Source organism: Strix uralensis, chromosome 4 (genome assembly GCF_047716275.1).
Source record: "Strix uralensis isolate ZFMK-TIS-50842 chromosome 4, bStrUra1, whole genome shotgun sequence".
Lineage (NCBI taxonomy): Eukaryota > Metazoa > Chordata > Aves > Strigiformes > Strigidae > Strix > Strix uralensis.
The window spans coordinates 70,129,179-70,155,645 of record NC_133975.1 but is presented as its reverse complement, the minus strand read 5'-3'; the positions used below and the strand labels follow the sequence as shown (position 1 = coordinate 70,155,645).

Genomic DNA, 26,467 nt, shown 5'->3' with positions numbered 1-26,467 from the left:
TGACAAAATCATATTTTTGTCATTGTCCATGCAATTGTTGTACAATGTGCACAGTTAAGGCCCCCAAACTAATCCCTTGCTAGGAAAGTGTTCTCGGTCAATGAGGTTGATTTTTTTTTTTCTTTCATACATTTGTTCAGGGCCTGTATATTTGTTTGTGCAGTTTGTGTGAGAAATTAAAGAAATAGATGACAGAATTTCCTTCGCCAACTACCTGCCCTGAAACCAGATTTGAAATGTGGAAACCATTTTTACAGACACAAATTTCACCCACAAAAGTATAGACAAAACTTTTTGTTGATCTTTCCACTTTAAATCTCATTCTACCATTCTTTTCTTCAGATGTTGAGATTCTTTCTGAAATTTTGTAGCTTACCACCAGAACTATTAATAAGGAAAATATCTGGAAAAAGATTATTTTGTTTCCTATTATCATCTTCTGTCAGTTTCATTTTGAGATCAAATTAGATTAATAAGTTACCATAGAGCTTGCAACATTTTATTAATACTCTGATTTAAAGAAAGAAACCTCTTGGATGTTGCATGCACATTTAGAGACCATAATGCCCTGGAGAAGCATAGAGGATATATGAGAGTGGCCTATTGGTTGAAGATAGATTTCCTGTTTCAAAACATATACAAACTAAACTGTATATTAGAATATCCAACCTGCAGATGTTGGATACTTCTCAAACATGAAAACGTTTGGAAACTAGCAATTATTAAACAGATGCTCACCTCTTAGTAGAATGTAGCTGTAGCCTGAAAAATGACACTGAAAACCAGAACCCTCTTACTGATTTTTGCCTGCCCCCTGTGTAGTTGTGGATGCTTAATAAGAGTCCAATACCTGTATTTCTAAAGTGTCAGAGCTTGCCAGCATATCAAGACCAAGAAAACTCATATGCTTTTCAGTCCTGGCGTATACTATGGGTGTAGGGGAAAAGGTCTGTGAAATTTCTTTCTAGTAACAAAAGCATTTGTGGTAACATAGCTCAGTGATACTAATTTCGTATGTTTGACATAATCAGTCATTGGTGGGCTTTTAGTTATGATTAACACAAACATTCTAGACTTACCCAGGAAATACCTCTGTACTTGTTCATACCACTATGTCATCTTTGTCATTGCCAAATTTACGGCATTTTCTGTAAACAAATCCAGGTGACATGGATATTGACATCCATAATTGAGGAAAATGGCCTAAACTTGCGGTCACTGAAGTAATGACAAAATTCTTAATTTTGGCTGAAAGTGGGGTTGGGAAAAGGGTTGAATTGTCAGAGCTTATCTTGAACAGGCAGTACTTGGAGTGCACTGAGTGCACTGTTGTGATATTGCTCGGTTGGCTTACCATAATCAGCATACATATCAAATCAAATCCCTTGATAGTAGTGTCACTTTTTTTTTTTCTTAGTACACTTGTTTTTAAATGACAAAGATTTTAGAAAGTAAAAGAAGAACATGTAAACACAAACAGAAAATATCTCAGTCACCTTTGCCAAGTTACTTTATTTATATTACGTCTACAGATGAAACTGTGTGCCAGAAAAGAGACACTGCATCAGACATTATTACTTATACTCCAGATGCCAAGGAAAAATTTTGTCAGTAGCCTTTTGTAATGTTTGGACCAAAAAATACATGGATGTGCAGCTTTCAGCATTTTGTACGATGTAGAGTGCAGCTTCTCTCACAGATCCTCTGTTTCTGGAACAGTGTTGGAATCCGATGGCTGAATGAATACTACAGGAATATTCTCGGACGTCCATCCTTTAGGAGTCCTATTGAAGGATCTTCTGGTAGCAAGAGGGTTTGCAAGGATCATGAATCTGGGGTCGTTTAGCATCAGTAGATTAAAATCTGGTACTTTGAATTTAACCAGCTTTGATGCTCTCTCAAAACCACCAAAGGGAGTGGCAACTCTGTAGATATTAGAGAAATAAAAGTAGAATGTGATTTTAAAAATACCTGTTTTCTTTTCCTCCTGGGAGCTGAAAATAACAGAAGCTATTTTAATGATACAGATTTAGTACAGTTTCTTGTTTACTTTTTCAAGCTTTTGGGAAAAGTATTCTGATTGTTTTTCTGGCAAATTCTCTTTAAGATTCCATTTATTTTCCCTTAGATAAAGCCTTCAGCCTTCTTCAAAATTCAAATGGACGGAAAAGCCAAGGGAAAAAGATGTTGCAAGAAAACCTTGTCATTGGTGAGTCACAGTTACTAAACTCACTTTGTTGGTGATGAGTTGATAAGTCTGAAAACATAGTTCAACACATTCTCTCTATCAGGTAATTAGTTTAGGAAGTTCTCACCCCATTTTCTCCTATCCCCAGTTGCTTGTTCCTCTCACAACACAATATTTCAGCACCATATTGTTGTACCAGTTAGAATGTATGTAGGTTGTGCTATAAACTTGGATCACTTATGTGATCTGGGTTAAAGACCCTTCAAAACAAAGGAGCATTTTAAAATCCAAATTATTTCAGCAATCTGGTTTATATCATTACACTCAAACAATTGTAGCAATACAAGTGAGGAGGCAGTAAAGCATAATGTGAAGCAGAAAGGAACAGCCAAAGACAACAGGCTCTGGAAAGGAGGGGAATGGGTGAGGACTTCTTACACTGGCTTTGTTTCTGAAGAAAATGTTTATGTAACTGAACCTTGAAACACTGGCTGAAATTGGTCCTTAGTCTTCAGCCAGTATTTTTCATGTTATTTAAATGTAAATGTTCCCTCGGGCGATAAGCCGGAGAATCTAAAAGATAAGAAATACTAAGCAGGAACTGTTACATACATTTGCAAATATTTTAAAACAACAGTATTTCCAAACACCTCCCATGATTCTTCTGTATTTGCAGGTTTCTAGGCTGAAAAAAATAACCCTTGAGTTTTTCTGTCACTTTTTCCAGACTCCTTTGTATAAGCAAACGTGACCAAACAGACTATTTTATGTGCTCTGCATTTTGATCAGCTGCATAACTGTGCTGGGATATATTCTGGTCAGTTAAAGAGTGTCAGATTTTTAAGCTACACATGAGCACCTGATTTCTGCAAAGCTAGATACATAGTGGCATGTAAAAGTGAATTTTTGTTGAAATGGAATTTAACCAGCCTTGGTAGTTTTGTGTGTTTAATACAAAACAACAGATATGCTGGTCTGTAGTTCCAGTGGCTCCAGGTGTTATAACAGAAGCCAAGAGAAATTAATACCATCAGAAACTAGAAGAGATCATTTGAAGATCTGACTAGGATTTTCAGCAATATAACTATAGATAAAACAGAACTCAGAGAGAATTAAGTACACACACACACACACAAAATTAATTGAGAAAAATGAATCTGTGACCTAAACGAAATGGTAGTGTTGTGTCATTACACAGATAATTCACTGAATTTCATTACAAGCAGCATTTGTTGGAGAGGATGGTGTTAACTCCAAAGGGTCGATCTTGTAAAATATAAAAAATCATGAAAGTTCTGGGTATGCACACTTACTGAGAGAAGAGTGCTTCTTTGGATTAAGCTCTAAAACTGTTTTTCAAATGAAGATAAGACAAGATTTTGCAGCAGCAGCCAGTCCGGGCATTAAACTCTCTGGAGGTCAAAAGAAATTCTTTATACAAAGTGCCTGTGGTATCAAGCTTTTCTTGTGAAACTGTCTTCTAGGTCACAATGTCAAATTGGATACCGTATGATACTGATTAAAAATAATTGCTAGGTAATTGTCACAGAGTGAATGTAGTGATCTACATCTTTCAGGATAATAAAGATTGTTTTAATTGCTGCTCTAATTAAGATACACATTCTCACATTGTTGTAATATTTAATTCTCATCAATATGTAATTTAAAGGTATAATCAATATGAACAGAACAATAATAGCTGTATAAAATGCAAAACAATTCTAAAGTGTAAAACTTCCTCTTTGCAGTATTTTTGGGTTTTAAATACAGCATATTTTTGTAGGTAACAGAAACCAGAGGGCATTTTATGGAGACACAAATATCTTTTGTGGGAAAAAAACCCCATGTAGTTCCTATACAAAGTCTGGCCTCAGAGGATTATGCATTCCTGCATGCGAGGCAGAAGCACATGATGATCGACATAAAGGAGAGTACAGTAATTGGCTAATAGATGTTAATTTTCCTTTACAGCAGCAGTACGTTTTTGTGAGCAATAACTTGTCTGACAGCATGGTGTTGCAATGACCTGTGTTGTGTGCACATCAACTGTATCACTTGAGTTCTGATTCATTGTATAGAAGCCTAAAACTCATGTGTAAAAAATTCCATTAGTCATTGCTCATAATAAGGGTGGAATTGCTGGTTCAGAGCTGTAGGAGGTGGCACCAGGAAGTGTAAGAAGTTGTTTAATATTCACTTTGCATATTCCTAAAAAGTAGGTGCATGATTTAACAATATCAGTCACAACCACATTTATTTTTAGCTGTTGTTTTAGCAAGGCTTCTTTTTTTTTTTTTCCTACAGTCTTATTGAACATTATATTGTCTCAACATAGGAGACTACTTGTAGTTGATTATTTGGGAAAGTCTGAAGAAATGTTTTGACTGTATTGCATTAGCAACTTCAATTACGTAATTACAAAAAATGTGAATTTCAGATTTTAAAATGGGACTGTCATTCTTAGAACATTCTGCTTATTGCTTATTCTGTACAAAAAGGGGACACAGGAGCAAAGAACCTGAGCTTGCAAAATGCTCAGAGCTTCATGGTAGCTTAGCGCAAGAGCTAATGCCAGTTTCCCAGAGGTATTTAGGTGCTAAGAAACTGGCTAAACACCCGGCTTCCACTAATCTCACATGACTTCAAGTTAGCACCCAAAATTCCTTTGAGGCTCTGAATCTCAGCATTTTTACAATGGAGTTCAGAATCCATTAATCAATAAAAACAGAGCCCAGTCCAGATGGACTAGATTCCCGTAGTGGTTTTGAAACAGTAGTCTTTGGGAATTGAGAAAGCTGAGCAAGAATTTATCCGGTAGGAGAGGCAGAACTAGTCAGACTTGCTCGTCTTATGTGAGTGAGATGTAGTGCTTTATATGTTAGTCATAATCTTACCTTTGACATTTTATCCAGCTCCAAGAAAGCAGATAGAATAAAGGTACTGGTTTAACTAATACTACAAACTCCTCAACAAATGTAGATTCACACTGACTTTCCCACAGATGATTACTAAGTGCTTCCATACTGGTAGAAGAGGCAAGAAAATTTTTCACCAGTGAATAGTTCTTCAATCCTAATAAGAATTAATTTCTATGAGAAATCAGATGGCATGGCTCTGTTCTGCAACATTTCTCTGCTAACACAGATTCATTTTCATCCAGGAGGAGGAAGGATAGCTTGGTCTAAACAATCTATTCAGAGATCCTCAGAACCCAGTTTCTCTGACCATGCACTCCGTCTAGTGCTATGTGCTCTTAAACCATTCCTGGCTGTCTCACAGAAAGCCCTGCCTCAGAAGGCAAATGTGCTTGACATTTGCTGCCGCCACTTCTTCCTTCATTGACCTGCCAGCATTGCAGGATCCCTGCAGCATAAAATGCATACGAGACCCCACCTAATACCTCTATGAATTCCTTGTTGTGATTCTGCTACTAGTATAAAAATTGCACTGCTACAGGGTCCAGAGTTGCCTCTTCATTGCTGGCAGTGGAAAAAAAAAATCTGAATGCTGTTTAGTACTGAATAGTCATGCATGTGTGCGTCTGTTCCAACACATCAGATGTGCCTAGCTGCTAAAGTTGTGGTGTTTTTACAGTTTGTTGTGTAACAAAGAAAGCTGAAAGGAACCTGAATATGACCTGTAAAATCTGAGTGTCATTTTAAGAGACACCACTGAATGAACTGGGAAGAATCTCAGGCCTGTTTCCTTTGGGAGTCCTATGCATCACACTTACTGTTAACCACACCCCACCTGACTAATGATGACTGTACCAGTGTTTTGCAGGAAAACATAATGGCACTTTATTGAGTAATGAAGCATGATAGAAAGCCTTCATTGATACCCTCACTGATAACAAAATGGTGCCGTTATATCGCACTTTAATTGTTTAATACAGTATCATTTTCTTTCTGTCCACGACTGCAATTAAAGAGGTCAAGGGTGCTTTGACCTAGATACACAAAATGACTTAGTAGGATCTAGACACAGAAGTCCAAAAAGATATCTCATCTCACGCACAAAGCCCATAGGTTGCTAAATTCCTGAGATGCCTAGTGTTTTCCTTATACAAATGCTCAGATCTGCCTTTATCTTAGCTATACTGGCAGCTGCACCTATCTTACACCAAAGCTCATATGTGATTCTCTAATTAATAACATTGTGCCTAAATACACATAATATGCTACTGCAGCAAGCTTTGAGCAAAATAGCACATCAAGGCACTTTCACTCAAAATCCATGTCTGTTAGTGTTGAACTTCTGTGTCAAATAGCGTGTCTGTGACCAGAGATGTTCTCCAAGAGATTTGTATTCCCTTCAGTCTGAGGGCATCCCTTTGTAAGAGTGAGCCTCACTGCTCACAGATAGTACTCCAGCAAAAATGCTACCCAGAAATAAAAAATCACTTGGATTAGACAGAGTATGACTCTTAGCCTAGACATCAGGCCACACAACTGGTAGCCGAGAAGTGTAGATCCTGTTTTCTGCTCCTAAATCTGTTTAGTTTACTGTAGGCGGTCATTAAAGATAGTGCATTGAAAGATCTGGGAACTCAGGTGTAGGCTCAGGTTTCTCTTTCCCCAAGTGAGTTTCTTAATTGTTCAGCTAGAGAAAGATGCTTACTCCCTCTAGTCCAGAGAAGTTTATTATTTTCTGTACAATGGCACAGGTCTTAATAAGGGAAGAGTATTCCAACATCTTCCATGGAAGAGCCAGAAACCAAGTTGTTATACCTCTCCTCAGGGTTTGACATTCATGTAGAAATAAATCCAGGCTGGTCACATTCTAGGAAAATGCTCTTTCCAAAGAAGTTAACCTTATTGTCTATACAAATTTTAAAAGACTGCATGTGACCCCTGATCTGTTTTTGGAAAGGAAGACCTTAATCTAGTCCTGACCTGAAGATAGGCCGACAGAATTAGGTGCTGATGCCCTTCGCAAAGAGAAATTTCAGTCACATTTAGCCTTCTCTGTAATGTTTTCTGTTGATTAGCTTGGCATGCAGTGTGCTGTCTGTTTTAAAGCCCATAATCAGACACCCAACTCTCCTGTGCATTTTTTAGGAGTGTAGACACCTAAGTCACAGAATCACAGAATCATCTAGGTTGGAAAGGACCTTGAAGATCATCTAGTCTAACCATTAACCTAGCACTGACAGTTCCCAACTACACCATATCCCTCAGTGCTATGTCAACCCACCTCTTGAACACCTCCAGGGATGGGGACTCCACCACTGCCCTGGGCAGCCCATTCCAACGCCTAACAACCCGTTCTGTGAAGAAATATTTCCTAATATCTAGTCTAAACCTTCCCTGATGCAACTTGAGGCCATTACCTCTTGTCATATCACTTCTTACTTGGTTAAAGAGGCTCATCCCCAGCTCTCTGCAACCTCCTTTCAGGTAGTTGTAGAGGGCAGTGAGGTCTCCCCTCAGCCTCCTCTTCTCCAGACTAAACAACCCCAGTTCCCTCAGCCGCTCCTCGTACGACATGTGCTCCAGACCCTTCACCAGCTTCGTTGCCCTTCTCTGGACACGCTCGAGTAATTCAATGTCCTTTTTGTAGTGAGGGGCCCAAAACTGAACACAGGAATTGAGGTGCGGCCTCACCAGTGCCGAGTACAGGGGCAAGATCACTTCCCTGTCCCTGCTGGCCACGCTATTTCTGATGCAAGCCAGGATACAAGGCTTGATACAAGTCATGGCTGTAAAATCCTCTCCAAGAGCCTAGTGTCTTAAATTTCAATTCTGCAAATTCTCAATTGCTTTTTGGATCTACTCCTTTCTAGAAAACATAAATCTGAGTGTACTGTATGTAACAACTTTTTAGGTCCACCAGGCATCCTTTTATTTTCTTCTGGATGTGGATTTTTTCTTGAGAAGGAATGTTGTGGTGGATTATATTTGTATGCCTTGTGTTTTGAATTTACCAATTTCACAGTCTGGACCTGGATTTATGGCAGTTACAAGGGAGATTATTGACTGTTCCTTTATATGAATGTGTATGTTCAAGAAATTCTGACTGTGGTGACCCACAGTTCTGCTATGTCATACTCAGAGAAAATCCCCATAGAAAGAAATCCGAATAGTTAGTGTTGTAGAGGACAACTAACAAAATACAGGACCACAGAGCAGCTAAAAGTCCACAAAGAAGCCATCAGATACCATCTCAAGACACATATCCTTACTAATGAGTCCTCTGTGCCCTGTCTGATCCTGTCTTTCACAGTAACAACTCACATGCTGGACTGAGAATCTCTTTTGTGAGAGGGAGAACTGATTCTGTCTCTATCCCATGCATATGTATCTTTGGCATTTTTTTGTTGGTTTGTTGTTGGGTTTTCTTTTTCAGTTGCAATAACCATAGTACATAAACTGTGCCGTTACTGTTCCAGTGTTAGCAGCTGTGACATATCTCTCTGACTTGTATTTGCTATTTTGTCTGCTGAGAAGAGTGTGCCACACAGACTTAATTATTAACATGGCAATGTATATTGCTGTTAGGAAATCAGAATTAGCGTAGTGTCTGCAGTGCTAGTTTTGATGTTGAATTGTGTAATTTTTAAGTCCTTGCACTCATAGTTGAGGCCCACCTTGACAGCAGGAACACAACTGATGTTTGTTGTATTTTTCTCTAAGTTTATATTGCCATGAGCATTTTCTTTTTCAGTAGATTGCTATCTGGCATTTTGGGGAAGGGTTTTGGTTTGGGTCAGCTTTCAGGAACTCAGCGGGGGTTATTTAGACAAAAACTGTCCATAATGTCAATAAATAAAGATAATGTGAGTGGTAATGTGAATGGTATGAATGAAAGCAAAAGAGGGAAGTAAGAATGTGTTTTAAAACTTTCAAAATAGTTTAACCAATATTGTCCATATATCTAGAAGTTCTACTGAAAGCCTTAGTATACTAGTTACTATGTAAATAACGTCACTCTCAGATCCCGTTCTACTTTAAATGTTTTTTAAGTCTGCTTGTAATGTTTTATCTATTAATTTGTTCTCAAAGGCTGTTGAAGATACAGAAAATGTTAAATGCAATAAAATATGCAATCTTCTAACTATTTGGTGTGAGGGACTGGTTGAGGAATAGTTCATTGTAAAAAAACAAGCCATGTGAGTTATATTTTAAAAAAATAAAGGAGTGGTTTGCATTATACAGCTTACAAACAAAGTTTTGACTGAGTTTCCCTGATAGATCTTACAATCTTGTACCTACTGAAGTCAACAGCAGAAATACTGAAAGGAGTTTGAAGCATTGCTATATCCCATGTTTCCCATTTATTGAGTACACTGGATTCTGATTCTTTCTTTCTTTCAATATTTTCAACAATTCATCCTATATTCTTTGTTCTACAACTTAATTTTGGGTCCATACTTTAGAGAGACACTAGTTTCCTCCTAATGCTCTTGTTTGCAGTTTGTAATCTGTGTGCATATTCGTATTTATGTATATACTTGCAAACACAGGTGGTAGGTTTTTTACAGCTGGTGGAAATGTTTCATTTCCTAGTAATTTTTCTCTGCACTGTAAAATTCAGTGTCCATTCAGAATTACCTGTTAAAGCTCCTGTAGTCAGGCAGTTCTGGCTTTGCTTCAGGTTTAAAAAGTTTAGGATATAAAGCTTCCAGCAGCTCTGGATCATCCCTAATGGCTTCTATCCAGGGAGACTGATAATACTTTGGCACAGAAGTAGTGTTGAACTTTTCAGGAGGAATTTCTTTCAGTGGTCCAGAATATCCTGCAAGGTGATCAAGGCAAAACCGTAATAATAATACTTTGTGTTTTCTGCTTCCTTACCACCATCCTACATAACTAGGAAGTAACATACCATCATTTCATGGTTAGGTAAAATGAACAATAGGATCAAGTCACCTGGCCAAGGCTACACAGAAACAGAAAGCTGTCAGGGGGAATTTGTAGCCTTTTAGATAACTGCTCCAGAGTATTCCACCCTCTTTTGAGGCTAAGTTTATTTTAGTTTTATATAAATTTGTTTCTATTATAATAAGTATTTGTTTGAAAACAGACTAGACTATAGCTACACAGCCTTGGTCTGAATTAACAAAAATATTTTAAAAAACAGCCTTGTGGTTAAAACTAACATAATTCTATAGTCTTTGGGTGATATTTTCCAAAAGTATTAAAAGGAGTTAGGATCACAGCTATTATAGTGGAGTTTTTGTCTTTGCCTGTGCCTTAGATGCTTTAAAATGTCCTACCTACTTGGTTCTCTGGCCCTTTTCATCATATGAAAAGTGAAGAATCAGTTGTTTTCTCTGCATAATCATCTGAGGATCAGACTCTGATCAGAATTTTACTAAATAAATTCCATATTCAGTGTGACTTCTTCTAAAGCCAAGTACTATATGGCAGGAATAAGTAGGGGGGGCGGGGAGAAGCCAGATCTTAATGTACAATTTGAAGAACTCAAACCAGCAAGTGATTATCCAATTATATGAGTTATACTATTTATTTGAAAAACAAGGGAAATCTACCCTTTTACCCTCTCACTATATCTAGCTCTTTAAATTAGTGCTGTTTCCTTCTATAAGCTTAAAAAAATCCCCGTGGTTTAATATCTGCTCCTTTTGCCAGACCTTTTTTGCCTAATGAAAGGCTTGAAGATTTCTATCATGTCTTAGCAATGGAAATTACCTCTGTTTGCATTGTATTTGACCAATGGATGCACAGAGTCTTAGCAGTCACAAACAGGGTAGCATTGACCTAGTTTACATAGGCTGGAAAAGGTCTGCACAAAACATGCATTGAGTAATTCTGAACAAAGAGTGAATTTGTAAGAACCACGGTCTGCTCATGGATAATTCATAAACAGGAAGAAGGGCTATATCACTGAATAAATTAATTAAAACAAATTAGCCTTCTCTAGTCTTTAAAGAATTCAAAATAAGGCCTTCTTGTACCTCACTGCTTTAAATAAAGACAACAGTACCCTCACATTTATGGACTTAAAAAAGAACAGTTTATGCAGCCAGAGGCAAATTTCTTTTTGAGTTACTCCTCTGTAAAGGTTTCTAGCAAAACTTACAGTGACTTCAGATTTACATTTATGGGTAGTTAAACTGCAATGGATAACCTTCAGACTGTGGACCAGTATGTTGCATATTAGAAACAAAGGTTTGGCAAAGAAAAATCACTATATTAATCTGTTTTTAAATCTGAGGATCTGTTTCTCAGTGTTTGTAAGACCAGTAAATATGGGAGCAGTCTCTCTTGATATTAATGTATGTTTTCAGTTTAGGGAGAAGTAATACAAAAGGCATATCAAATCTTTAAAAATTAACAGAAGCAACTGAAGACCACTGCTTTACATTTCTGTGGGAGATTCTGATTAGTTATCTGTCTCAAATTTATCAATTTCCACTAGTAAGTCCATTAACAAATTCTTGTTGAAGATACTGTTTTATAAAGAGGTCCTTCCTCTGCTGTGAAACAAGAGCTAAATATATTTAGTGTCTCTAAACTCATATATTACCTGGGGCAATGTTGTCAGGATGTGGTGGGCTCCGGGGATCGGGTGTATTAGGAGGTGTCAATGGGGCATGCTGGGGAATTCCTTCCACACTGAGGCCGTCCATTTTAACACTCTGTATGGGCTCTCCACGCTGCATTCAAATAGAAGTAAATATCATTGACAGCACAGGCAAAAAAAGCCTCAGTGCTTTCCTGTTGAGGGTTGGAGTGATACTCCAATTTACAGCCCAGATATGAGACCCAGGGTATACTATCCGAAGGCATACTCTCCTGCTGTTGGGTGCACTGTGTGCTAGATAGCACTCCCCAGGATTTTCTGACTGTTAGCCAGGAGATGAAACAGTTTCACAACTCTCTTAACATTGGCTATGTAAGCAAACATGAATAAGTTTTCAGTGTTAAGAATGATAGCCCAGCACAATTTAAAATGTATTACAGGTGTGTGAATGCTTTATTGAAAAGATTGGAGATGATGTGAGCCAGGTCAGCAAGACTCCTAAAGCCGTAAAACCATCCAGCTGAGTTGTCTGACCTTTTCCTAAGTTTGGGATATTTAAATATTGATATGCAGCCTACGAAGAGAGTTCATCCTGTCTGCTGCTTACACCAATCACTACAAAATCGACCTGTGCATGTGGGCTGTGTGGTTCACAAGAGTAGATTTGGTCACTTTGACACAGGGGTCCATAAAATGTGTCAGCTGGACCACTAGACACTAGAAGCTGTTATGTGCCAGACAGAGCACCCTTGCTACCCAAAGAATCAAGAAATCTGGCAAATTTGAGCCATTTGAATTTCAAAGCACTGATTCTTCAAAGCATCTCTTCCCATATCAGTTGAAAATCCACTGCATTTGCTGAAGTGCTTTTGTTTGGGATTTTCTTTTCATTTATTTGTAATAGAAATAACTTCAGTACAGGTCACTTTCTGGAGATTCATGATATGCTGCCATTTTGCACCCTCCTATTGGGTCATCGGTTCTAAGGAAACATTCAAAGACTTAATCATTGTTGCATAAATATAGAATTAGAGTCTCATAAGAAGTCAGTATCTTATTTTAGCTATGACACATAGGCTAAAAGCAATTTAAATATAGACTGGTTTAGAGTAAGAGTTTCTTAAAGTAGGACAGCAAACAAATAATACTTGTTTAAAATTGAAACAAAAAAAGATCAAGGTAGAATGTTTTCTAGCCATCCTGAAGTATGTTAGAAAGATTAATTTTGGCCGGCAGAATCATAAAGATGATGAAGACAACACCAGTAGTGGCTAAATAGGCATTTAAGGGAAGGGAACGGAAACCAGGGGCATCACTTTTTCACATGTCAGACTGTCGTACTGTCTGTACAGAATGTGTAATCTGTGTGTTTTTGTGAGAACAAGTGGACTAGAGGGAAACTGATCCATCAGACTTTGTAGCAAAAGTGTGGAACGGGATACAGAAATTCTGATGAGATTGATGGCGTTGTGCTCAGAATTTATCTGTGTAGCTTCTAATACTCAGAAGAGAGAGAAATTGGGGCCACAGTATTCACAGATGGGCTTCTAAATAATAGAAGTTTTGGGTGTTCAGTAGAGCTATTCTGAGTTTTTATATGGGATTTCTTTTGTGCAGATTTATTTTTAAAAAGCAGATTTATCAAAACTAAACATGATCCCATTTGATCCCCATGTAATTTAATTTCTGTTGAGTGATGAAATAAGTTTGAAATATCTGCACCATAAAAAAAGAAACGTTAAATTTTTTCTTCTATGACACGAGATATTAAGACATACTTCTCTTCATGAGTAAAGTTAATTTTTTTGTGTGAGAAATGTAAAGGCCACAGAATTGCAAGTGACCTTTACAGTCAACAAAGCATAGAGAATTCCTTCTTCAAGAAGGAAACAAAAATAGTTTAGAGATTTAAGCTCTCATAAATGCTGAATTCAGTTCCAATAATTGCCTCTCTGACTGCTGTGAGATCCCTCAGCATGTTGGTTAGCATGGACAACGGTAAATTGCAAATGTCTTTTATTGTCTGCTGCCAAAGCCTCATTATGAGATGCAACTAGACAAAAAGTTTCCATAGAATCAACAAGTTGCATTAATTTTCTTGTTTTTTATTAATTTGCAAGTGTGTGTGTATTTTCTTTAGTCATAATATGAGTAAACCCTTTAGTGCTTTGCTGTTCTGATTAATAAATTAATTGTTTCCTATTTGTACCGGTACAAACTTTAGATTTTATCATAATACATTACATATAGTTACTATTTTTCTTATCACAAGTGAAGATTAAAGAAGAATTGAGTCTGTATGGATTCTGTAGGAGTTGGATGCTAACACAATGATAGCACCACCTGTGCAATGATTAGTTGTAAAAGCTTCAGGGAAAGAGAATTGCTGTTCTACAAGAACTATTTCCTACGTTAATTAATAATAATTAACTTTTGTAGCACATTTTTCTTTTCATCTTCAAAGCAGCTTAAAAGTACTGGAACAAATTCTGCTTTAGTCACGTACCTTTGTATCTGAAATCAGCGGAGGTGCATATGTGTAACTGAGCAGCAGAATTTAATACAGTACTGGAATTAGAGTGACTGCTTGCGTGCTGTATTAGACTGGGCATAGAGTATTCATGTTCAAATAATTAAACCTTGCAGCACAGCAGAGAGTTAGGTAAAGTTTATGAATGTTGTCCCTGTTTTCAGAGGTTAAGCAAAAGATTCAAATATTTTGCAAAGGCCACAGATAAGACAAACACTGGGTGCATTTATTTTCTGCCATGAGGATTCCCAGGGTATCAATAATGCTTTAACCCAATTCCTGAAGGACTAGTTCAAAGAATAATTGTCTTCCAGTGACAAGCTCCATCCTTTTTCTCCCTGTTGAGACAGGCAGGCCAGAAGTGTATTAGTGCCAGTTGTGGGTCATTTTGCTGCCTGGGAACCACATTGAGACCAGCAACCTATTTTAATAAAAATACTTATTGGTTGCATGAAACAGGATCTTATTTCTTCCAATGTTTTGAATATCATTGACTAGTTAATTTTCACATTAACTATAGTTAACAATGAGCCAGTTCTTACAGAATAAGAACTCTGATCACTGTTGACCTGAATCAGGTTTGAATGAGAATGATTTGAATCTGATGTCCTTAAGTATTAAGACTTTCAGATTTTTTCTTTGTCTATAGGAGTTCAATAAAATACAAATGACTCACTTCATGTTAGCCTCATTCTAGTACAGGATTTTGCTTTTGTTCTTTCTGAAACTACAAACAAGTCATGCACAATGTGTATCATGAGCACCAAGGGAACCCAGGCTAGTCTCACTGTGTTTCATATTCAAAATACTCACATTTCTTGGCTTGTTTGCTACATAATGATAATTTTCGTATGTGTATTTGTCAGATCTCCGCTGACGTCTCTTGAAGAGTCTTGCACCTCTGTTGCTGAGTGTCGACAGCTCCTCTACCATGATATCTCTGGGGGTGCTGACCTTTTTTCCAAGGTTTAAGCTGGGTGAGACTGCAATACAATGGATAAATACATACCCCTGTTTTTCTTAAATGTCTGATATTGCATACTCTACACCTGAAATCCAACAACATGTTAATGCACACCTATCTAACACATAGCATAGCTTCATATGGTGTTAGTGAAATTAATCATTCTTCCAAAATTTTGGAGCAGAGTATTGAACACCACAAACCTGTTTTTTCGATGGTGCTAAGCATCTCAAGCTCCAAATTTACTTCAGTTGAATGACATTCAGCTGTTATCAAAATCAGGTCTATAATGTCCTGCGCACTATCTTAATAGCAGACTAGTAAAAAATGGCTTCTGCTGAAACCAGGAACAAAATTCCATCTGACCCCAGGATTCCCACATCAAACCTTCAGTTAAATTTTTGTGTCCTGCATTGGATAGATGAGCAGGTAACCCCTTTTAAACATACCTACCAGCTTCTTAATGCTTATAAACATTTTCTTTTCAATTATTCTTTAATATTCTGCTTGCTTTTGAAATCCAGGGCATGCTTTGTAATTTTAAGACAAGTTTGCATTAGAAAGTCTCTGTTAAGAAGTATTTTTAAACTAGTTTTGAAGACGCTTTCAAAATAAAGCTCAAGGTGTTGAAAATGAGAGCCCTAACAAAGAATTACAACATACTTCAAGGAATTGGTATGTTTAGAACATTTTCTTCTCAATTCTACGAGGGGACTGAATTACTAGATGCAATATTACTTTATTCACCACTTGGGAGAAATTCCTTCTTTGTCTTTAGTGACCTCCTGAGGGATTCGGAAATGAAAATGCATAAGCAGGGGAAGGGGAGATCAATTGGGACCATAAATGGAGAAATCTGAATATCAGAAACTCTACTGGTCATCTTCATGGTAATATTCTGGAAACTGGGATGCTGGTGGCAATGAACAAGCTGTTGCTTAGTGGCTGAACTCTCTTACTAGACGTCCTCAACCTATAGATAAAACTTAAACCTTAGAATACAGTAACTCCAACGCTGAACAAACTATTTTCTACTATTTTGTTTATGCTTAGAAGGTTGTAGAATTTAACAAATGTAACATAATTGGATCACATTGTTAAAAACAGAATTTTAAAGAGAATAATTCCTATTACCACTTTAATATTTATCATTTTATTGAAATTGTTCTTCTCAGTTGTTCATAAACTTCAGGAAGAAAATAGGAAGATGCAGTGTGCTTTGAGGATTATATGAATGGTCTAGAATGCTTCTTTGATCCACTTATTCGGTCACATTCTGTTATTTAATAAGACATTCTATTCTTCATGTATTCTTATGGTCTACAGGATTTAAAATTCTGAACTTTGACATATATTTTAATGCATTAAAAAAATGAAAGCAAGTTATATGTAAAACACTATGTCTTGCTTCCAGAGTAAGCACATAGGAAGCCCAGTTTAAAATTAAGATTACAAATTAATTAACTGCAGAAGGTACCTAATGTCAAAGTTAATATTGCATATGCAGGATTTCATTTTGAGTAAATGGCATGTTCAACATGGCATATGTTTTCTAGTAACTGTATATTGGAAATACAATGTGATTTGCTGACATTTAGGAAAACTCAATTGATGCAGGTATGTTAAATATTTAGCTGAAGCTGTATAGACAAGAGTTTTCCATGTAATAAATCAAACAAGTGTGTGGGCCCTGGAGTGCATCACTGTTGATTCACTTCTGTTCATACTGATTTTAACTGAATGTTTGCAATAGATTTAACTGGAGCAAGAGCAAGCTAACTGTATGGTGAGCTGGAACACACACTTCTGCTTTAAAAATAATAAGCGCAAAGAATCCTAACAGTCTCCTGTTATTGAAGAGGTAACTACAAAACAGGGAGTTCTTAACATGGAAGAAAATGACTCAGCTTGCCCAATGTAGCCATATCAGTGAGAGGTAGTGGTGGTTTTTTGGCTCTGTGGTTAAGTGCACTGGTTATTGGCCTGTGGCCTGAAATTTAGACCTGCAGGTCATATTTTGATTTTATCATTTCTCAAGATTACTGCAGGGGTATGGACTGTTGGATGGTTTTATATTAGTAAGGAGTAAGAAATTTGCCCTTCCAGTCAGCAACATTTTCATGTAGAAAAATCTTTCTTCTTTGTACACAGGGTGGGTAGTATGTACTTCCTCAGTCCCTGGGGTGCCAAGGTGATTGCAGATCTCTGTCCAAACCACTCAGTATTCTTCTGGGACATGCTGGATATTATCTATTTTGGGCCTTGCTGTTCCCTTACATACGTACTGTTCTTGTTAATGTTAACTGAAGGCTCCAAGGTACTTTGTAACCCACAGTTGTGTACTATTGTGTATCCAGGCAGCGTCCCAAAAACATAAGTGTGAAGTTCATTTGAATCCCTCGCCAACTAAAATCTAATCATCTGTCTAGGTTTATGATGTGTCTAGGGATTGTGTCAGCGTCAGTGCAGAAAAGGTGATGAAAAATGAGAAAGGGAGGACATTTAGAGGATGATAGAAAGAGAACAGCAATGTCATAAATGGACATTTTAAATTAATATTAGAAGTTTAATTCATAGTTTAATCCTAATCTTAATTTTTTAGCTTCATTACTTAATTTGTTCCTGCCGAGTCCTTCCTGTTCTGTGCTTAAAATCATAACAGACTGTATTTAAATATGATTTATATAGTTCCTCCTGCATTCACTGCTTAATCCCCCATTAATCCTCCAGTTTACAATCTTCTAAATACTTTAATCTGGATTATAATTTTTAATATGAATATTAGATAGTATGTTTGCTGTAATATCAGAAATAAGATTTTTTTAACTATCATGAAAGATAGTTAATCTTGTAGCTACTGACGAACGCATTTAAGAAGTAGTATATAGAACTGGGCATGAGACATAATTGAAGGCTAACCTGATGAACTCCAAGGGTTTCTGTAAACATATGTATTTACACACATGTTCATCTCTACCAAGTAGCCTTAGAAATGTTATGATGAGTCCAAGTCTGCCAGTGGAAAACCAAGGAGTTGGGAGGGGGCCTCTATATCCACGTGCTGATCTGCTACTACAATCTCTCCTCTGAGACCATACGAGGATTTACAGTTAGTGTCTATTCCTGCAGCATTTTATGATTTGTCGAACTTTTCTAAAACACAAAGTCATGTCCCACAAGCCAACAGGAGATGTGGGCTTTCAGTCATTACCAGTCTTGCCTGGACATTGGTTATTTTGAGAGACAGGTAAAAACTTGGCTGATTTTCTATCTTACCAATAACTGTTTCTGCTATCTTTTAACAAGGAATTTGAGATTCACTGTTTACCTGAAAGCATTATAATAAAAAGGGGGCAAAATAAAAATGCGGTAGGTATGCTTTCTGTGTGTCATTCGAAGCAACTGGTCTTGCATTACAGAATCTTCTATTACTGTTTACCTCTGTTAACAGTGGAGAGTTGCATAGGTCTGTGAGACTGGCTGAAACAGTACATTTAATTTTTACGTAATTACCAGGTGCAGGACCATCATTACTAATACTGATGCAAAACCCAGAAACACAGCAGTTCACCTTCCAGATCTCAGGTTAAGCTTGTTAAGCTAATTAACAATTAGGGGAAAAATAAAATGTCAAAAATTAATAGAGCTGAATATAGCCATTTAAAAACCAGATTTCTCCTTGATTTTTCCAAGAATTGTTCAGATTTGGTCCCAGAGAACTAGCATATACTTTGTGTGATTACAGCTTTGGTTATCCTTCTGTTTCGTAACTGGTTTCACTGAGTTTGTACAGTTACAAATTTCAGACTCTTATCACACCCATTTCATGGAATTTCATATTTTTTTAACATTTAAATATCCCAGGCGTCCAAAGAAGATGCAGAAATAGAATGTACACTTAAAGAGTTAATATTGCCTTCAGTGGCCACATATCACAGCATATCTTGTAGGATAAGATGTCATATCTATGTGTATGAACCTAAACTTGACAGCAAATCTGGTAATACATAAATAATAAAAAGGACAGATTATGTGAGGCAAATGCCAAGCATCAGCACAGATTATCCAATAATGCCAATGATTTCAAGGACTGTATGGTAGATTTATTAGTATTGCTATGAATAACAGCAACATTTACCATGTGAAATGCCTGATTCCAAACAAACATATGAAAGACTTTTTTTTTTTTTTTTCCCCTGAAGAGTTTACAGGCTGTTTCAGGCACATATAGTACTTGGGTTTATAATACAAAAAAAAAAAAAAAAAAGGGAGTTGTAATGAAATCCGTAAGGGCAGACTGGCTTTCAGGCTTAGGTGTGTGTTCAGTGGGGAATGGAAAGAGGAAGGAGGTATTTGCTTAGGAATAGAAATTGCAGAAAAAAACTATGGAAATATCAGAAGGGCTAGGACCAGACACTGAAACCCGTAGCTTCTTTTTCTAAAAATCTTATGTCTCTTGTCCTATTCTTCATGTAATCACAATGGTCAGTGAGTGAGTACAGAAACCATCCCCAAATTCTTTGGAGCAAAAGTCCACAAGAAAGATTTTCAATACTGGAATTTAATGTTCAGTGTTTTATCCTACGTGAGTGGTATAATTTCCATAAATTCTAAATATTAATGGAGCTCCCTGGTTTTTTAGTGAGGCTTGTGGGGTGTTTATCACTTTTAAAAAATTGATCTTTTATGTAGATGGCAAAAAAATCTTCATGGGGAGGATTGAAAGGATCTCCAAAAGAATCCAGCACATACCTAATGAAAGCCAAGCAGATTTGTATTCCCAAGGGAGTTAATTGCTTCTTAAGGTGTCACACTAAAAGCATAATTTTAAGAACCTGTTTTAGAAAAATCAAACTAACTTCTTATAAGTGGCTGCATTTTCATTGGTGCAACAACAGAAAAGTAAAATTTCTTCATATAAGGTTAATTGGTGGCTGTGCATTAGAGAGAATTGCCAAATGCTAGTAAAATTTGTTAGTTACAAAGATAAAGTTTGAGAGGAAGGAACAGAGATGTAAACATTTTTTTCAAAATTTTTTATCATTCATGTAAAAAAGCAGAATGAAACAGAGCAAAAAAAAAGAGGATACAGATGATTTCTTAGATGATAGCCTTTTAAAATGGAATGAAGTCATGTTATTAACCCCAAATAATATTCTGAAAGGCTATCCTAGCAGAATGTACATCAGCTGTTAGATTACTTCATTCCTCCACAGCAGTTGTTCATCTGAAAATAGCTTTCAAATGAAAAGAGGCAACTACAAAAGGATTAGTTACCATAGGCATGATACTCCCACAAGATTATTTATGGCAAAACACCCAGAGACAAAGCTGTAAGAGAGTTAAACTCAATTAAAAAATATATTAGGGAGGGCTAGAGGACATTGCATATACAGTAAGCTGGGTTCAGCGCTATACCATTTCTGTGTATTTCATCCATAATGGCTGATGCTTGTTGTTTCCTCTCTTTGACCATGGCAGAATGTGATAACATTGTGATTTTCTGACACGATTTTTCCTTGCTGAAAAAAAACAACACATTTTTACATTGTTTAGCCAGCTCGCACATTTCAGCCAACTTTAATTTCTAGTAGCCTGTTTAGAATGGCTGAATAGTGAATTTTGTTATTTCTGATTTAGAAATACTGCAGTTTTAATTGTGCAAAATGCACTGGCAGTTCTTGCTTGCAGACAGGTGCTAGGACACGTTCTGATGGATAGAAGATTCAAAGGAATGGACTTTTGAGTTGGCTACATAAATTCTGTAGCAAAGTCAGTGTCAGTGGTCTAGGCCTTCTCACATCTACACATTATATTAAAAGATGTAAATTCATAGCTAATATTTTAATTACATCTTTGTTTATGATTTCAGAAATGTTACATTTCTTAATCTAATAAATAATTTTAGGAACTAAATGAGACGCTCTGGCATCTTTAAGAAAGAGCATTTCTGACTAAGTAAAAAAATAAACGTATTTTTAATTGCAGAGTCAAGAGGTTACATACATGTCCTTTATATGACAGTTTGTACGACAGACAATGTCAAAATATTTCAGGAAACAATACACTTACCCTACTGTTTTGATGTGCAGAAAAAAGCGATCTCAACCCTTTAGTTGAAGCTTCAGGAGTTAGTTATGTATGGGGATGACCTGCCTGGTCCAGGATGGTTTCTACCCTTGTGCTTGGATCTGCATGGTACCTAGTACCGAGACAAACTGGGGGCTGATCCTCTTCAAAGGGATTGGCATCCAGCTGACATCAACTAGTTATATATAGAATCAACCCTCCAGCCACTCATATCTTCCTGGCGAAAGAAGAGAACAGAAAAGATTCAACTGCACCCACAACAAAGAGAGTTTATATCCCTTTCAGAGCTTATTGGAAGATTTAATGGAATGCTCCCCTCATACTTGTAGAGATCATCTCCTCATCACCTCTGAGAATAATAATCTCTGTGTTATAACCAGGAAAGAGACATTTAAAAATAAGGTGTTAAATATATGGATGGGCAAGACTATATCAGATGAGAATGGCATGGGCTAATCCTTTAGTGAAAGATGAAACCATGCTTCAATAGTAGCTGATGGCTAAAGTCAGTGGCAGATGGCTGATATACAAAGTCTGTCCTGAAAAAGAAATGAGAAATTTTTCAGTAGTATATGTGGTAGGGAGTAATTGTTCAACAAGCACACACCTCACAAACTGTTACTCAAAATCTCTTAATTTTCTTAGGAACAGAAACCTGCAGTAATTTGAAGCTTAGTAATATTCAGCATTCCAGGATACTGTTGCATCAGTTTATCAAAGAAATTTGTGATATGTAGAGCACAGATATTTCACAACAGCAACCAACTTCAGAAAGAACAGAAAGAAACAGTGGCAGAAGGAAACATTCCCCCCTTACTCTCCTGTCTGAATGCAGCTATCTGAATTATGGGGCAATAAAAGCAAGATGAAGTTTTTGTACTTCTGATTTGGATTTGGGTTTATTCTAGAAGTTTCTTTTTCATATGGAAAATTATGATCTTGTTTGGGTTGGAGGTTTGATCAGAAAATTTCTTGAATCCTGATATGGCAGGAGAAAGGAATTCTGACTGTAAATGGAATCTGGAAAATAATAAAATATACCAACACAATGTGCATAACCTTTCAAGCAAGAAGCACTCTGAGACACAGAAAATGTATGCGCCTGATGCAATGTCCTAAAAGTCTGCCTGTCCAACAAAAAAATTGCATTATTTTTTCCTCAGGCTTTCTATTCCCAGGCTTAGCTTTGCAAAACATTTGTCTGAGATCCTAGACATCTCTGCCCCAAAACATGTACAGTTTAATCCTCGCTATCAGAATTTACCTGCTGCTGTTACTCACTGGTAATTCTTTTCTAGTTTTTGTGCTTGCATCAGCCACTTTTGACAGTACCAGCAAGAATGGTCAAAGTCTTGGTTGAATCTTATCTCTTCAACTAAAGGCCAAGATGGTTCTCAGTGGTTCACCACCAAGCTGTGAAGTGGGATTGCAGAAGAGTCTGTCAAGGGTTCATGATACTCACTATCTTCATTAATAACTTCAATGAAGAAGTAGAGAATGTCGATTAAATGCCAACCTAGGAAAATTACAAGTGATCTGTAGGGAAGAATTTAAATATTAAATTAACTTGATGAACTGGAAAAAAATTAAAAATCAAATGCAATTCAGTAAAATCACATCTGAATAAAATTATAAAGTGGGTATTCAACTGATTGGCACTGAACTTGTCATTAAACTTGAATTTTTGATCCAGGAGGAAATATGAAGAGGCATCCCAAATGGGATAGTCTTGTGTTTAGTCTATTCCAATTTCCATTAACTAATTATTTGATAAAATAAAAAATACACTAGTAAGCCAAATTGTGCTTTTACACTATCAGAACAGCATGTACAATTCAGCCAACTGTTACTTCTGGATGACTGAAACTCTTGAGAATGGCAGGATTACCATTCAAAATTACACTGAAAAAATGTTGAAAGAATTCAAAATCAAGAAAATTAAGAAATAAAATGCAACATGGTTGTACATAAGAAGGAAAAATAAATTGCAGGGAAAGAAACTAAGGAATAACTGCCCAAAACAATATGACAGAAAAATTATATTGGATCACAAAATAAATATTAGTCACTAGTACAGTACAAAAAGAGGCAAATATTTTGAGCCTTGTGAACAAAGGAAGATAATCTCAATGTACTGACACTGATGAGCTGGAATATTTTGATCATCTTTAAGAAAGATATAAAGATGTCAAGAACTGAATAAAATCCAGGCAACACATGCTAAGGAATATTACCTGTGAGGAAAGAGTGAAAGAATTTTGTTTGTTTGGCTTAGCAAAGGCAAGAAGGAGGTGAGTGATAGCAATCTCTTCACATGGGAAATGGGTCTATACTCTAGACTCCAATCTTGTTCACAAAGTCTGGAATAAGAGGTAATCAGAAGTATAGACAACATATTAAGAACTTACTTTCTTGGAGGACCAGAACCTTTAGTGATGTTGTGCAAAGAACGTCCTTGGCAATTTTTAAAAGCAGGTAGTTTAGACATACTGGTACTGCCTCAGAGCATGGGAATGAACTTGATGACTTTATATTTCACTTTCAGCCTTAATTTTTGTATAATTCATGTGAAAACAGATACCCCCTAGACAGGAGTAATCATTATTTAACAATCCCACCAGTTAACCTATTAGATTAGCATTTTGCTTTTTGCTGGAACTGATACTGGAATTAGCTTCTATTTCTGCAGTTTTATTTCCAGCCCTTAGCAAATCCAGGAGCTCCTGTTTGGCCTTCACAAAGGGACAGTACTCTCAGATTTCAGTTACACACATATGTTTGTTTGTGTTTAAGATTTTCACAGGCTTTCACTTATGCATCGAGGACCCACTTCTGATTTTGTTTGCAATATTTTAATATGTGAATAATGGAAATACCATAAGAATATCAGGTGTCACATTTGGTGGCCCTGAGGTAAAAATAAGAACACAAACACTGAGATGTTTGGAAGTTTTGTGAATTCAACCTACTTATTTGTGATATTTGTGTAAAGGTCCAAATGTTTATAGCAATATCTGTGGTTCAGCAAAGTGGTTCTGATTAGTTTTAAGAATGTTTTTAGTACTTTTGTTTATTTTGAAACAATATTTTATTTTATGTGTTGTCACTTACTGCATTATTAAACTTCAAAAGTCTATTTTATTCCAAAGCAAAAGCAGTGATAGCAATTCACAGATGACACAACCTGAAACTTTACTGACAGATACTTTTATCTGTAAATTTTATCGTTTAGAAATTGAACTTTAAAAAACTTTGCAAATTAGTATCCTAGAATTTAAATACTAGTGTATCAAGATTTTGCCATTAACTGAAATAGAAATAAGCGTATGTCATTGCAGTTGGAATGAAGAATGTTTAACCGTCATAGCTGCAGAACTAGAACTGATCCTGTTAAATGCTACATTCTTTTATAATGCTCAGAAAAGTTCTGGGCCCCATAAAATATATCAAGTTGCTAAAACATCATTCATATATATATATATATGTGACTAACAGAATGGCCATAATAATGAGTAAAGGTTAAGGAAGGTGAAAGAATTACAGTACCATGTGACATCATAACAAAATCAAACCTTGCATTTCAATGAGAAGTATTATTTAACAAGTAGCAAACATTAAGTCAGCCTGTGAACAAGGACAACATTTACTTGTCTTCCTTTAGGTTATTTTTGTTTAACCAAGTAAGAGTTTTCTTCTTGGTATTGTCTTTTCCAGCACCTTGTGGGATCTTTCCCACCACACTGCTTCCTCTGAATTGCATAACTGACCAGAATGAAGGCCCAATCTGGCAAGTGGAAAAAGCCTGAACTACGTACAGTCATCCACTTCTGTAACTCATTTCTCCCTCATTTTCTCTCTTTTTCTGTCCTTTGCTTCTTCTCTTTTCTTTTCAACATGAAGACAATGAGTTACTGTAGTTTTCTCTCAAACAAAACTTAAAACTAGAGGCAATTTAAGTGCTAAATAATGCCTCAATTCTTAGCAGGTGCTTAAATTCATCCCGAGGCTGACTGCCATATGTGCTTGATTTCATGCCATGAATTTAAATCGACAAACTACTCAGGGTGTTAAAGTTAATGTATATGTAGTGTTTTATGCACAATATGAGTGAAATCATGAGGTTCATGGATTAGATATGTCTGTAAAAAAAGGGATATTAGTGATTACACAATAACAAAGTCACTGCTCAATTAATGACTTAACTGACGTTTTCTTAGTCTGTATCCATCTTAGCTTCAGACAGGTATTTACAGGTATAACTGTTACTGTGAAATACTTGGCTTCAGTACTTGACTGAAGCCAAAGAATAAATCAGGTAGAGATAAACTGCCAGCAGTTTCTTGTTAAAATGAAACTGGTCCTTATAGATGCGGAGATCAATAAAGCATCGCAAAAATAAGGGGTGCAGGAGTTTCCCGTGTGAAGAAAAGTTCCACGCTTCTTTTGCAGTGCTTAATTTCAATAGTAGTCACAATAAAAATGTTACATTTTTTAAACACAGACAAGTGGAAGATGTTGTAGCCAGATTTACCTCTCAATAGTTTTCCATGTATATATAGGACATGGTTGGTTTGTGCTTAAGTCAGATGATGTGTATGTAACAAAGAAATGAGTGTAAGTAAAGGCTGGCATTAGGAAAAAGCTTGTTCCATCTGTCAAGCAACAAGTTGCTAAAGAAAGACTGTATTTTATTATATTTGCTAAAACAAAATCTTAAAGCAACCTGTCACATTTTCTGTCACAGGTCTTTTCAACTTGTACTTTTGCCTCTAATGCATTGAGTAATTTTCTTTGTCAGTTCTCTCACCTTCAGAAAAATCTTTAGACATGTTTCTCACAAATTTAGCATGATCTAACTGAATGAATGTTTTTCTTGACAATAGTAGGGAGGTTTGTTGTCTTTGTAAAAGTTAAATCCTGAAGAAGATAGATCTATAATCCTGGTTTTACTTAAATTCTGAAGTCGAGTTAACCTAAACCTCCCACGTGTTGCAAATGAAACTAAGTCCTGTTATAAATTTTCATTAAGTATGTCTTGCATTCTGACAGAGGCTGTACAGGGTTCCCTATTTTCACTTCTAAATTCAAATTCGTTTGAATGAAAAAATATTGTAAAGTTATCTGGAATATACTTCCCTGCCTATGAAAAGTGTGGAAAAAAACAGTTTCGTGAATATGTCCAGTTTTAACTTTTGCCTAGGGAAAA

At 36.4% G+C, this 26,467-nt stretch overlaps 1 protein-coding gene and 1 long non-coding RNA gene across 2 annotated transcripts in view; one reads left to right on the top strand and one right to left on the bottom strand.

Annotated features, from left to right (window-relative positions):
- Window positions 1–1,492: 1,492 nt before the first annotated feature.
- Window positions 1,493–21,402, bottom strand: MYOZ2 (myozenin 2). The gene is made up of 6 exons (XM_074867221.1): window positions 21,244–21,402; window positions 20,590–20,693; window positions 15,021–15,190; window positions 11,681–11,810; window positions 9,742–9,925; window positions 1,493–1,925 (listed from the first exon to the last, which is right to left on the bottom strand). The coding sequence occupies exons 2-6, from the start codon at window positions 20,663–20,665 to the stop codon at window positions 1,694–1,696; spliced, it is 792 nt and encodes a 263-aa protein (XP_074723322.1). The 5' UTR covers window positions 20,666–20,693; window positions 21,244–21,402; the 3' UTR covers window positions 1,493–1,693.
- Window positions 15,498–26,467, top strand: part of LOC141942946 (uncharacterized) — an 80,560-nt gene continuing 69,590 nt past the window's right edge. The window contains exon 1 of the long non-coding RNA XR_012628784.1: window positions 15,498–15,600. This is a non-coding gene — a long non-coding RNA (uncharacterized LOC141942946). The remainder of the gene's footprint in view (window positions 15,601–26,467) is intronic.